This window comes from Rattus rattus, chromosome 5 (genome assembly GCF_011064425.1).
Source record: "Rattus rattus isolate New Zealand chromosome 5, Rrattus_CSIRO_v1, whole genome shotgun sequence".
In the NCBI taxonomy this organism is placed as follows: Eukaryota; Metazoa; Chordata; class Mammalia; order Rodentia; family Muridae; genus Rattus; species Rattus rattus.
The window spans coordinates 21807221-21822304 of NC_046158.1; the positions used below are offsets into that span (position 1 = coordinate 21807221).

Below are 15084 nucleotides of genomic sequence, written 5' to 3' on the forward strand. Positions count from 1 at the left end.
GTTCCTGAAGGGTTACAGTTCTTCTCTCTTTTAGTGACATTTCTGAAGCCTTAACTCTCCTAGAATTTCCAAATATATATAAAAAAATAACAATGAAAACATGTAATTGTGACATGGGAATACTGCGAGAACAGCAGTTTGGCAGGAAAAGGAAATATTTCAAAATAAGTCCCAAGCAAGCAAAGTTCTGGCAGATACACGATCCTGGATTATATTATCCAAACTGTTAGATTCTGGAAGATTTGGGGTTTTCTTTTGTGGTTCCCATACACTCAATAGAATGGTCATAGATGACCGTCATCCACACTGTGTGGCCCTTCCATCTAGTTCTATTTTACTGTGGGAAAAAAATGTACAAGAGATACCAGTGAGCACTCGAGCGGCCGGCCTGGGCACACGATGTGTGTGGAGCTAATGTCTACTGCCACACATAATGCTCTTAAGTGAAGAGCATTTGAGAAAGCCACTCTCTTAACACCTTCCAAGGTCCGGGATCCTAGTGCCTGTCTGTCTGCCTTAGCACCAATTAAATCTCTGAAGTGGCTACGAATCACATCTAAAGGTAGCGATATTTGCTTCTATGTGAAGAGAATTACATTACATAGTTTGGTTTTTTCTTTAGGAGTCTTGGTATTTAAAAAAAATTCTATTTGGGCTTCAAAGGCGATATCTCCATCGGTAGAAAAATAGGAGGAAGGCGTAAAGGAAATGTACACTAGCGGCAGAAACCCTGGTACACCAGTAACAACCAAGCTAACTCACACGGAGGTGACACTACATAGAATTAAGAGAAATTCCTGTCCCCGTCTGTAAATCAGATTAAGTGCTTTAGAATTCAAACCATATCTCTTTCAGCTCTTTTCATTTTCAAATAAAATGTTTAAATGGGAACGGAAAAAAAAAAAACCCGCTCATTGGCTTAACATAAATCTTCAAACTGCAGGAAGTTTCACCCTCAAAAAGCAGTTAAATCTCTGAGGAAAAAGAAAAGGCTGAATCTATTTTTCATAAATGATGGATTATTGTACCACACTGTGTATTTTCCAGTAAAGTGTCCTTTTATTTGCACTGTGTGATTACAAGTTTCTAAAAGTATGTGTGGGGTCACTGGGTGCTGTGGGAAAAGGGAAAGAGCAGTGTTTCTGGGGAATCAGTAGTGAGATCAGAAGCGAGCTGTCCTGGTTATCCCAGGCGTGTGTTTAAACTTTACTCCCCTTAATTGCTTATGTTGTATTTACTTAAAATGAACAATTTGGCAAGTTCTTCTCCCTCGACAACAGAAGAGCATAAACTGTTTTATAAGTCTGGCTGTTAAAATCAGATTTGTAAGCCACAGCATTCAAAGGCTATATATATATATATATATATTGCTGTTTGCGGGGTCCAGTGAAGGACCTGTCTCCGTGGCCAGGCATTTCTTACATCTTTACTTTGTATTTATAGCACTTTCTTTCAAGCTATTTGGTTAATAAAAAGTATGCTATATATTTCTGTCTCCGACTGAGCTCAATGTCTTCATAACTCCCCTCAGAACAGAAGGAGTAAACCGATGATGGTTGAGGCCTTGCAGTGTGACTTGCTGTCTAAGGATGATTGTTTACGGCTTCAGGAAATGGAAGCTGACACTCATGGAGGTCACCCTGACGAGAACCTTCGGAGTTTTTTCTCTGTTAAAAAACTGTGGAATCCTACCCAGGATGCTGTTGGGCTGTGTGAGAAGGAAAGAAGTTAAAGCATTTAGAAACCTATTTCCATCTCCCTTACACTCGAACACACCTTACAGACATTGCTCACATGTGGAACAAGATAGTGGTATTGAAAACAATATAGTATACATATATATCTCTCTAATTAAGAATAGTCTCTCTGGAATACCTAGGGGGTTCCGAAAGGATATAACTCACTGCATAATTATTCTCATAATGTAGCATTTGTAATGTGTGTGAGCATGTGTTTATGTGTGTGTGTGTGTGTGTGTATGAGTGTGTGTGTGTGTGTGTGTGTGTGTGTGTGTGTGTGTGTTGATTTGTAATGATTTTTCTAATCACATCATGCTCATGAGTTTGGTAAGGGTAAAGAAAATTACCTTTCCTGGTCTTACAGTTTTTGACACTCTGTCATGGGCTATGCAGGGATTTGAGGTGAGACAAGACATACAGATGTCCCACATAAACATATAAATGACCCAATTGGTTTAGGCAATAATTCTCGATCGGTAACAATTTCACCTTCCTCCAAGCTACATTGGCTATGCCTAGAAGTGCTTTGGCTAGCCCTTCTTTGAGGAACGGATACTTCTGGAAAAGTGTTGGGTAGGGAATTGGAAAACTGCTCAAGGTCCTGCAAAAATCTCTCTATAGCTACAACAGCAACACTTGCCGGGCCTAAAACTAAGAGTAGAAACCTGTCAATTTCAGGTAAAATTAACTATTATGGTCTTTTTGAGTGACAAACATTGTTCTCAGTTGTATATAGCACCCTATGTCTGGTCTCAACAAAATTTTGTATTTAGTTTGAAAAATAAAACTGCTTCCGTCGTCGTTCTCCCCCACTCCCAGATAGGCAGGCTCTACACCTCCTTCTGCCTTCCCAGCAGGGTGCCTCATTTTGAGGTGAGAGGCTTAGTCTTGCCAACTGAAGTTTGCTCTGCCCGAGGTCTAAGCAGGAGGACGGCTGATGCAAACATTCTTTTACATAACTGGTTACAGGATTTCTCACACTCAGAACCGGCAAGATTTTAAGAAACAGACCTCACAGTTTTGCAGATAATTGCATCCAAACGCTGGAAACAGAGCTTTCCCACAAACACGTCAACTTGCCATCAGTAATTAATAATACCAGCCGGGAACATGGCTGAATTCTAGGCTCAGCGAAAGCCTAGAGCTCATGGGCTACACTGGTCACTGGATTCTCAGCCCATAGTACAGAGGGTAATGATCAGTATGTGTTCTGCAGGCTTCTGCTCAGAACTGAATTTGACACTCGCTTAACTGAAAATAGAACTAAGATCCGGGGGCAGAGGAGTAGAAGAACGTGGAAATTTCAGAGGCAAATTTTATAAATTTGAATAAGAAGTGGCAGCATCAGGGGAAAAAAAGAGTAATCGCACAGGTTAATATAAAAGTAAGAGTAGCAAAAGTAATCGGGCATGCAAAACCTCCAGAACGCCCCTTCACGTAGAAATACACATAATCAACGTTCACTGAAATTAACAGAGCTAAAGTACTCCTCCAGTTTGGATTATTTTTCTTTGACTCTAATTTTGCTTCTGGATACAAGGAAGTGGAATTATCTAGAGGAAAGTTTTCTATGTTTAACATAAGGAAGTAGACATAGTAATGAGTTGTGGCTAGCCCTGTTCCATTTGCATATTGGGTAATAATAGCAACATGTCTCCAGATAGAGAAATTCTACTCCTCCACCCTACCTAGATAGAAGGAGCCAGGTAGTCATTCTGCTACTTCTGTCTCCCGTATGTTTTTGCACAAAGTAATAATCATAATCAGAAATGTACCAAAGCCCTACCCACCCCCACAAAACAAAACAAAACAAAACAAAACAAAACTCTGATTTGGTTTTATTCCCCAGTGTTCCGACTGCACCACAGCGTTTCGGATACAAGTGACAAGAACCGCGTGAAGAGCAGACTGAAGAAGTTCATCTCCCGAAGACCTTCTCTGAAAACTTTGCAAGAAAAGGGAATCATTAAAGGTACCAGGCAGTGTTATGGTTGCAGCTTGCTCTGGAAGGGAGGAAAATATAGTTGCCCAGAAAAATGACCGTTGAGTAAACGATATTGGCGGTGTGAAATTATAAAAGAAATATCCAGAGTTAACCTCAGAGGGCCTGGCTTCCGCATCAAGGGCGGAGAACTGAGATCCTAGGGGATGGCCCGGGAGAATGCCAGCGTGCTTCCACGGGCCAGTGCGTTCATGTTTGTTGTCCCTTCATAGGTAATATCGGTAGCCCCCTTTCACTGTCAAGTGTTTTCTGATTCAAATACTGGTGTCTCGTCACTGAAACCAGAGTCTTAGAGAATGCTAAGAATAAAATCAGAGACCCCTAAGGATGACAACGGTGTATAAAGCAAGATAAGGAGATACCCCTGTAAAGATATCTTAGGCAGAGATAAAAGTCCTAAACTATGCTACTAACACTAGAAAGACAGTTCCAAGTGTTTGGACATTGCGTCGTCCAGTTCATTCTTTTGATACTGTAGAAGTTGTGAGTTTCCTGAACCTCGACTTTGCTGGGTTAAATGGGAATATTTATACTGTCTAATGAAATTCATTGAATATCCTTTAGCCAGTTCTACACTTGACTCTGTCCTACAGTTTTTAGAAAGATGGGTGCCAATTATCAGCCTCCTTAAGAGATATGGAAAATACATTAGCATCCCAAACAATGCCAACGTTTCCCAAGCTTAAAATTGTTTTGCGACTGCAGTAAAAATGAACACCTTAGTTTCCTGGCACGATCTGATTGATTGATCTGATCTGGCTCCAATCAGGTGAGCAAATTAGCCTTGCCAGTGCCCTCTCTAACGGGCCTAGGGATACAGCCAATCCTAATGCAGTTATTTCTAACTGATGCTTGCCTGTTTTCCTATCTAGAACTCCACTGCATCTCCACCAAAGCTCACCAATGAGTCAGTATTCATTAGCAGAGCTATGGAAAATCTATGTGTAATTTTGATTTGATAAGCTTCCATTGTTGTCTTCAGTAGCATCTTTTTTTTTTCCAAATACAGATCAAGTTATGCAAATGTAGTCACTTCCTGGCTTGTTTCAATTTTAACTATGAACTTTTCTCACAGACTTTCGCTGAGATTTTTTTTTTCATCTGGATAAATGGCATTAAACCAATTTTTAAAAGTATCTAGCTAGTCAAATTCAGCACTTCAGCACGATTTCTTATCATAGCTAAGGCCAAGAGTGAGGAAGGAAAGTAAAATTGAAACTTTCAGTCACTTGAGAAAATGTATGTAGAATAAATGATGAAGAGTTAAATGGTTAATTTCACCAGTTCAAAACAACTCTTCCAAAGGGAAGAATATTTAGAGTGTTAATAATCTCTATAAATTAATCTGCACTGCATTTAGAAGGGGGTGTTTGTATCTTGTTCTTTATACTGACCTTCTAGATGTGGACAGCAGGCTCGTGGCCTGAGTTAGGTGAGGTATGCTTCCTCCTTTGTGGCTTTCCAGACTCAGTGCAGACCACTCAGGGCCCTCGCCATTTTTCAGTGTTTTCCAAAGGTGGAGGGGAGTGAGCTCTGAAATTAGTCAATCCTCACTGTGAGGACAGAAAGTCCAGTGCCTTCTAAACTGTGGCCTCCAGCATGGTATCCACAAAGCACACATAGTCACAAACCCTTTATGCAAAGTCTATGGTTTTGAGCCCTGATCTGACTGCACAGGCCAAAATCTCTGTCTAGAAGGCCACTTGATGGGGTTTCAATTTATAAAATTTTAGTTGAGCTCTTGAGGAAAATATAGTAATAGCAAATATAAAATGGCGAGCAACCAGCTAACCTCTGAAACTGCCCAAATGCCTTCACTTTACCTAAAGGGGGAGGAGCTGGGGTTGGGGACTTAGCTCAGTGGTAGAGCGCTTGCCTAGCAAGCGCAAGGCCCTGGGTTCGGTCCCCAGCTCCGGGGGAAAAAAAGAAAAAAAAAAGAAAAAGAAAAGAAAAGAAAGGGGGAGGAGCTGTTTTCAGAGGTGTGAGTTTACTACAGTGACTTTCTCACGGGACACACTGATCCGGTTCAACATGTAGACTGTGAGCGAGAGGTGCATTTTAGGGCAGTAGATGTGTTTACACATGACTGCAACTCACTTATGGGATTGAACAGCTCTCTAGTTTCATCCAAGTTGTTCTATTGCAATCTTTCAAATAATAGTACTGATGCCCATGAATAGAAAATAGGTTTACAGATTTTAGGAACGGTAACAGTTACTCGGTGTTCGGGCCTTTGTTGTTTTATTTAGGAATAACCAAAATTTCCTGGTATAAAAATAATAGAACTATGTGCTTAGAAAATGGTTTTATTCACCTTACTATGGACAGACTCTAAGTGAAATTAATACCATACTACCTCATGTTTAATTATTAGTATATGAAATCTATTTAAAGATTTAAAGATAGCAGAAGGAACTCAGAACATGTGTTATTAAGCTACGTTTCTAACTCCACTACCATTTTGTTCTTAAAGGGGCGCAACACTGCTGTCTGTGCAGGGGCATTCTGGAGCTGGCCTCAGTACCTCTGTCATTGTTGTGAGAGTGTAGAATATTTTGCCAATATCTTTTGAATCTTCAATAGTGACTAGTCTCTCAATGTGTTTTGTATCTTTAATGTTGTGATGCCTTTATCATTCTTAAAGTTCCTAACCAATGCCAATTGCTGATGGGTTCCACAATTGCTACTGTCCTTCCTTCCCAAGTTAAGTATCACCAGTTAAAAATCACGCTGATTTTATTGCGACTTTTTGTGCAGATACCTCTCACAAGAGTTCTCTTCTTTTTTTGTCTTGCCATCTTGGGTCTTATCTTATTAAACACTTTCACACCTGCCTCTCTGCTCTAGTCTACCACCCTTGCTTTTGTTTTCTCTAAATGTCTTGTGAATTCATAAAGGATCCCCGTCTTGGAATGTTTGTTTCCAGTTTCAGTGCCTTCTGATTTTGTTCTGCGCTGTTTGCTCTCCTGGAAACCTGATGATTACTCCCTCTGATTCTCATCCTTTCTGTTACTATGGAACAGAAATCATTAACTCATTTAGAACACACAAAACCTTGATCATCTAAAAAAAAAAGTCTCCAATATATCTACCTCTATTTGGTTTTGTTTGTTTCTTTGCTTTGAAAGATCTCAGACTTCCACCAACCAATTAGAACAAGGATTTCATTTTATTTGGTTTGGTTGTGTGTGTGTGTGTGGTGTGTGTGTGTGTGTGGTGTGTGTGGGTGTGGTGGGTGTGGTTGGGTGTGTTGGTGGGGTGGGGTTGTGTGTGTGTGGGTGTGGGGTGGGGTGTGTGTGTGTGTGTGTGTGTGTGTCTGTGTGTGTGTTTGTGTGTGGGTGTGTGTGTGTGTGTGTGTATGTGTGTGCTGTGTGTGTGTGTGTGTGTGTGTGTGTGTGTGTGTGTGTGTGATGTGTGTGTGTGTGTGTGTGTGTGTGTGTTGTGTGTGTGTGTGTGTAGTGTGTGAGGGGCAGGCTGTGGTGTGTGTGTGTGTGTGTGTGTGTGTGTGTGTGTGTGTTGCCCAGAATCAAACCCAGAGCCTTCTTCATACTGTCCAAGCTTTATTACTAAGGTCTATCCCTCAACCTATGCCCGCATGTTGTACAAGTAGTTCCCTTGGGTATAAAATTTCACTGCTTGGATAAGACAGAATTAAATGTTCTGCTTTTATAACTGTTTGCTTTTTTATACAAGAATGAGTGTCTTATTTTCTTCCTCAGAATAAAATCCCATATTGGTATTCTGTGTTTAAGGTTTATAAACAAAATAATGTATATAGGTGGCAATGCTCATCTAATGTATCCTACTCACCACTTAATCCCAAGGATAACGGTGCCTTTCAATTCTCCAATGCTCTTTCCTTGGCATGGTGACACACTCCTCCCATGTGCGACCCATTCCTCGTTGGAGTTCTCTGCATCACTATTAGATGACCAGAATGAACTGTTTTTCCAATCTTAATTTTCTCCTGTTCTTTAAGAACTCTCAGTTTCATCTCTCAGCCTTCTGGTTCATTCTCTCCCTTCCCCTCCCCCTCCTCTTCTCCCTCCCCTCCCCTCCACCCCCCTCTCTCTCCTTTCTGTAAATCTCATTCTGTCCCACATTGTAAGAGTGAGACTTCCCTGCTCACTCTACTGTAGTCACACGCAGCATTAGCACTCAGGACGCTCCTAGTCACTGGGTGAGAACAATGCACGTAGGTATGTTTTTCCTTTAACTTATACCAAGACATAAACTATAATTTTTCTCTGGGGTTTTTGGTTTTTTAATTTTAAAATACCGTCTTTCATTCTCAGTGTCATCCGTTCCATTTCGTGTCCTTTATTTGTTCATTGTGTTTCTATCACATCAATCATTTTGCTCAAACGTCTGACAACTCTCTTAGGAAGGCAAAGATACTGAGCACACCGGCTTCAAGCAAAGTGTGCGAGAACTGGGTTAGTCCAGTTGGTTCTCTTTAGTTCAGAACCTTTATTTATAAGTTGACCTGAGCTCGTTTCTTTCCCAACTATATTCGCTAGCATCCCCTTAGATAACTTCAGGGATATTTAAGTAATTACCCAAGCACAATGGATTGTTTGAGATTTTTGTCAAAGAAGAAAATGTCTGTGAAAAACCATAGTAAAATATTTTGTAAAATATGCCATTTATATTGAGAAATAGGGAAATATTTCCCAGTGACACAGAAAATACAGGTCATCCGTCCTATGCTCCCATGTTGTGTCTGTAAATACTAAGAGAGGTAAAGAAGGCATTTTTAAATAAGTTTACAGAACTTACAGATGACAGAGTAACTTCATTGCCATGCTGTGGCTTTAAGAAGATATTTATCTGAGCATCGGTTTGACGTAGCTTTCAGCAGAGACGTGCTCAACCTTGCCACCTCTCACTGATAGGCTGAGAAAAATTGCAATTGGATTTATACACTAGGGCGTGGGTCTGCCGTTACTTGGGCATGAAGCACTTTCACAGCTTCCACAATATGCACTAATGTGCTTAAAAATATCTTATAAATCTTCTTTTCGTCAAACTTCTTTATGGCTCATAATTGAACTGTGATCCTTACATGTGAGCTATGTCATGATTTAATATTAGCCAAAATTAATAGCCAACCTTAAGCTTCTTTATCTTGGCCTACAAGCTTCCTGGTTCCTTTGCATTAATAGGTCCTGGGCAGTTTCTGTTATTTAAAGGCTCTTAGGAGTAAATGTATTGGTAATAGAGTACCACATATCTAGCTTTCGTTCAATAGGAAAATGCTGGTCACCACGAGCACTGGAGAAATTCAGGAAACCATGCACCTGGGTAGCCTGTGTCTTTTAACAGCCTGTTAGCCAGGGAGGAAATGATACAGGTCTTGTGAGATATTAAAAACAGATCAAATTTAGGACAATGAAAGAAAATGAGATCCAGAAAGGGAAATATCTAGTTAGAGAACAACGACGATGACGAGCCAACAGAACAAGCTGATTTGCTTGTTTTTTCAAGGATTTATTTTCTTATGCAAAAAGACCTCTCTTCCAGACATTATTCAGAATGTAATATTATTTGAGACTATTATATACATTATGGATATATATAGGTTATATATACATATATATTATATTGTTTTATATATTCATTTTATATATAATACACATGTATAACATATATCAAACATATGCATGTATATATGAATAACATAAATGTATATCATACACACAAATGAACACATTTTCATCATCATCATCATCATCATCATCATCATCATCATCATCATCATCATTCCTCCAGAGTCATGGGCTATATAAATGGGTTTGGCTAAAAATGGATTGAAAATATTAAACAAAATGACACTTAGCTTGTTGCCAATGATCCCCAAGCCTCATGCCCTGACAGAACACATTGGTATTATATCCAGATTTTTGACATATATTCGATAGGGCTAGTAGAATTCTAGTAGCAATTAGAAATACTGTACTTGGGTCTTCTGTGTGTAGGACTGTCGGGTTTCTGCTAAGTAAGAAGTAGAAAGGCTGAAGAAATGTCTCATTAGTTAAAGACCCTGGGTATCCTTCTAGAGGAACCAGGTTCAATCCCCAGCAGCCACATGGTGGCTTACGACCATCCGTAACTACAGTACCCGGTGATCTGGCACCTTCTTCTGTTCTCTAAAGGAACTGCATACTCATGACACACAGACATACATCGAGACAAAACACCCACACACGTAAAATAAAGAGAAATAAATTTTAAAAGGATGAGAAGTTGAAGATTATGATCAGAAAAGGACACAGTAGAAGGTAGTGATGTGCTTGGTTCATGTTGTAAATGTGTGCCATGTTTTAAGCATGCACTGTACACTGACTCAAAGTGTGTGTGTGTGTGTGTGTGTGTGTCCGTGCACATGTGCATGAGTGTTTATAATTAGAATAACCCATCGTTCTACAACCCAACTGGGTAACCCTCTGCAAAGCATGTTCTTCACTGGATGCAGAAGACCAAGAATTAGGCTGATAGCATATTTCTTGCAGGTGTCAGAAGGCTGCTGCCCTCCAGACTGGTAGTTCATGAATATTTCGGCCCTCTCATCATGTCCTAAATCTTTCTTTTCTGAAAAGGCATGTGGCCTTTGTCAGTGTTCAGGACCCCATTTTATTGTTACTAGCTTCCCATGGCCTCTGTGGACCTGTGAGAAAACATCCCAAACCAGTTGTAGATACTGCATTTCTCTCCTATAAACTTCATAATTCTCTTTTCCATACAAAGTGTTAGTTGTTGATTTTATTTTGCTATAGAGTAGATAATTCCAGGAGATTGAAGCATGATTTTATTCTGATCTAGAGAATGAACAACTATAGAAATAAATGTTTTATATGCAGCCAGACGGGTGGATTTACCGTGTTTATGAGAATTGGGATCTACCCGTTCCTTATGCCTGTTGTAAGCAGGATTTAAGAATCCATAGCACGTGTGTACTGATCGTGTTTCTAAGAATCATCCACACCAGAGCTCTCACAGCAAGCATCTCATCAGGGACAATGTTCAGCAGATGTGCTAGACTGCTACAAGCAAGGAAGTATTGATGTCAACATTTCATCTTGACATATCCTAAGATTAAGGGAGTGTTCTCAGTATCTTTTACCATCACTGAGAGTTTGGCTTACAAACACCCCCAAATTCATATCTACAATAAATCACCATATCTATAATATATCATCAATACCCCATAAATTTCCAAAACAAAAATAAAGAACTTATATCATATATATATATATATATACTCCTACATTTTTAGTGATTTAAAATTAACCACCCTCAGGCCTGTAGTGGAGCCTGCTCTTGATCCTTGAAGCTGTTCTGGGAGGCTTTTATGGGAGACTCATTTCAGCCTAGGAACTCAAGACCAGCCTGAGAAACATGGTGTTAACCAGCCTTAAAAGAGAAAATAGTCAATGAGCTCCTATAAAATCCATTCATTAAGAGAACAGCTCCAACTGCAGATAAAAGAGAAAAGAAAAGAAAAGAAAAAAGTAAAACAAAAGAAAAGGAAAGGGAAAAAACCCTCTCTCCCTGAATTTTTACTTTTGCCTGGGGGAGGAAGACAATAGGTTTGATCAGAACTTGAATAATCACAATTAGCTCTCTCTCCATGCCAGCCAAACTGCAACACGGAGAGGTCTATCTCTCAGATTTCCTTTGAAATGATCTGTGTTGCTCCAAGTATGTTTTATCAAAGCATTTTCTGGGGCAGCAGATCGGAAAACATAAACTTTATGTAGTATTGCTTCTCCTCGGTTATGTCTCTTTAATATGTTCTTTCTTTTTGAAGATAAAAGTACATAAGAGTTCTGGGAAAGCAGCTAAATGTCATAAACACCCTTCACTCCCTCCCCCAGGGCTCCATAGCCCAAAAGTTAGAAATGGTTTGATGGAAGTGGTGACTGCCTTGATCTTGTTGGAATGCTCCGCCTCCATTGTCATCCTCTGTCTGCAGGAGGCATATCCTGCCTTGCAGTCACTCCTGGGAGGGAGGGAGGTATTTCTGGCAGCCATGTTTCCCAAACACAACACTGAGACACATGGCCTGACAGTGACATAATATTTGAAGTAGAGGTCGTGCTCAGGGACCCGGAACATATGTCTATTTCCCTATAAAAAGCAAGCACGTAAGTAAGACACTTTTCTAGATTTTTTTTAGTCACAAAAGGCACATTCCTCCGTCCTTTCTTCTCAGTTTTAAACAGCATTACCTACTGATCACAGAAGTAACCAGTTTTCCCTTGAAAGTGTTTCTGTGGGTGCTTGAAAGCCACCCTGTTGACGACAGGCAGAGCCTAACTCTAAGCCATCAAGAGAGAATGAAAAGCAGACTGCCGAACATATTATGAATATATTGCTCTTCTTAAAGATGCTTGCTGGTTTTTCACACTGGAGTATTGACTAACTGTCCGCGCTTGATGTATGCTTCACCAGCCTGTGCCGACTTATGCTTAGAGCTTAACTTGTTAGCCCTGCTTTTGCAGCCCATTCAGAATAACTACAGATGCCTGGAGATATTAAAATTGACTGCTCAAATGGACTCGGTGTGGGAGTTTCATTGGTTTTAAATTGATAACAGCTGAAAGAGTGCATGATTAAAATGTACACAGGCATAGGACATATGAACTCTTAGGAACAGACTCCAGTTCTGTGGGAAATGGTTTTTGTTTTTCCCTTTCTTTCTTTCTTTCTTTTTTCTATTACATGTACTTTTAGACAATCTTTGTCCAAATTTTAAATTGAAAAAAAAATTCAGGAGCTTAAAGAAGAAATAATTCTGCATAAACTGACTTATATTTTATACAGTAGGATTCTAGTCCGTAGGGAGTGTTTAAGTTAAGTAGCATTCCAGAAGGTGGTAATTGTGTCTATTTCCCGGGCATTTGAGTTAAATAACCTGTATAGGAAGCATACACTGTTGTAACAGAAGAGTCGAAGTGCCAGTTATATCTCTTTTTTCAACTCATAAAAACTAGAGCCCCCGAGTGCCTTATCACAGACACTTCAAATTCTCATCCTCATCCCTTGGGAAATGCTGTTATTGTTTTCATTATTTAAAAGTATGTTCCAAATTCTTTAATTTTTTTTTCAAACAAGGAGGGAAAAAGAAAGAATAATGTGAAAGAGGAATAGGGAAACTTTTTCTTCCTCCTAAAATTAGCTATCCCTACCATAAGGCAAGTTCTACAATTTAATAGTAGCTGGGGGAAAGACCCAGTAAAGAAAAGAATTCAGAAATATTTAAAGTTTATAAGAAATATCTGTTTATATTACAAGCCTTCTATAACATAGTTTTCCGAGTCCAGGCGTTTTCTGTACAATTTTCTGCCTTAACTATGCTCTATCTCCAAATATCTCTGCTATTTTAGCATTGCTATTCCATTAAAATGTTCTGTGCACTTCATAGGCTAACCAAGGAAGCATTTGGATCCGCTGAACAACTATAGAGTTGAATGACATATACCAAGCTCACTTTACTATTTTGAGATAAAATCTAAATCACTGTGCTCATTAGCATATTCCCAATTTTGCAGCAGTTATTTGCCTAGTTTTAAACAAGACTTTCAAATATTTTGGGCAATAATATTAGAAGAGAATTAGACATGTAAGAAAACCAAATATAAATTATGTCCTAAGTTAGGAAACAAAATAAACCATGAGTGTTTTGGTCAATCTGTGCAAGAAAATCTGAAATGCATTTATTTCTTAAACCTTATTTAGAATTATAATCTTTCTATTTACTTATTGAATTTTGCCCAAATTATAAGCCTCTACAGCTGGACAAAAATCATAAAACTGCCTAGCTTGACACCTTTCTGGGAGCCACACAACTCTTAGACGGTGTTTTTATCATGGTAGCTTGTACACACAGTCATCTTTCATAAGCACCTACCACCAGACTGTTGTTTCCATAGGAGATTGATGCCCCTACAAACAGAGCAAAAGATAAATTCCAAGAACTTTCAAAGCTCGTTGAGGTCCAATACTTTAATGATTTTCTTATCTAACCGCATTATACAGGAAGGAAATTTTAGAGGAGATGTCATCCAAGTTAAACACATGGGAAGGCCATTAACTAGAATATATCAGTTCTAACGTGTCCCTTTGAACTTATAACTCAAATTCATAGGAGAGAAAGAAAAGATAGAGTGGGAAAAGGCCTGGCCTTAGTTAACCTCACAATGAAGGAATCTATCACATGACCAGAGGCTGGGAAATAACAAAGTAGTTGGTCTGAAAGTAATGTCCAAAGGATATCTTCATATCTTAAGATTCCAAATAAGCTCAATGCCAGAAAAGCCATTACCCTTGAACTCCCTCATATATCGTTCTGTGAAGAACAGAATACCATGGGTGTCCACATTGCAAATGCACTAAGGCTCTAAGAGGGCTCCAATTTTGTATCTTAAAAACTAATTAGCATACACTATTCAATAGAATGTAAAGGGTTTGATGGGACCTCATTTAGTGTTGTTTCAGAGACAAATAACAGTGTCGAAAGTGGAAAGGCTTTTCATGTTATAGTCAAAGACATTTATCAGTTTCCATGATTAGAAACTACGGTATGAACTTTATCCAAAGCCTAGATGAAACCTTGTTGGTGACTCAGATGTGAGTCTCCAAGAAGCTACTATAGACACGACCATTGACCTTCAAATTCATGTACAGACGTAAAACTTCGGCACTCATCTGATACTTGAAATTAAGGATGTGTACTGTTTAATCAGGCATCCTCTCTAAAGGCCATAAGTAGCCTCTGCTAGAAAAGGATTGAGCCTACTGTCCCCATTATAACCAGACTTGAGACCCAGACTCAAAGAACGTCTAAGAAAATATTCAACTCTTTTTTGAACAAAAGGGATACTTACTCCCAAAGGTTATACTTAGTTTTGCCGTAGTAGACACACTTGAAATAATTACATATTTAAATATAGATTTCTTGAGTGTGAGAACTGATTGGGGTGGTAATGGTGAAAGATAGGTTAGCCAAAACTCTTGCTATACTAGCAGAGGATAATCCTGCTTTATTTATTGAGGAAAATGGTGCATTATAAACCATCAGGAGTACTGAATTTTAAAATAGATTTGAAGTCTAATTTTGTCTTTACTGCTTACATGTTTTGTAAATTTGGGCAAGGTGATGAAATTATCTGTCTTCACACATTCTTAATAATATCTCTTAGGATTGTTGACATTTTATAAAGAGCAATTACTGTAACAAATACTGATTGTTAATTTTATGCTCTCTCTCTAACTCTCATCTTACTAGTGTGTAGCATTCTCCTGATCATAGAGAACACACTCTGAATCTGTCACAACAGA

At 39.1% G+C, this 15084-nt stretch overlaps 1 protein-coding gene across 1 annotated transcript in view; it reads left to right on the forward strand.

Annotated features, from left to right (window-relative positions):
* Arhgap15 (Rho GTPase activating protein 15) overlaps positions 1–15084 on the forward strand; it is a 617921-nt gene that overhangs the window by 362998 nt on the left and 239839 nt on the right. Inside the window, exon 9 of the mRNA XM_032903250.1 lies at positions 3589–3711. Within this exon, the coding sequence (XP_032759141.1) occupies positions 3589–3711 (123 nt within the window). The remainder of the gene's footprint in view (positions 1–3588; positions 3712–15084) is intronic.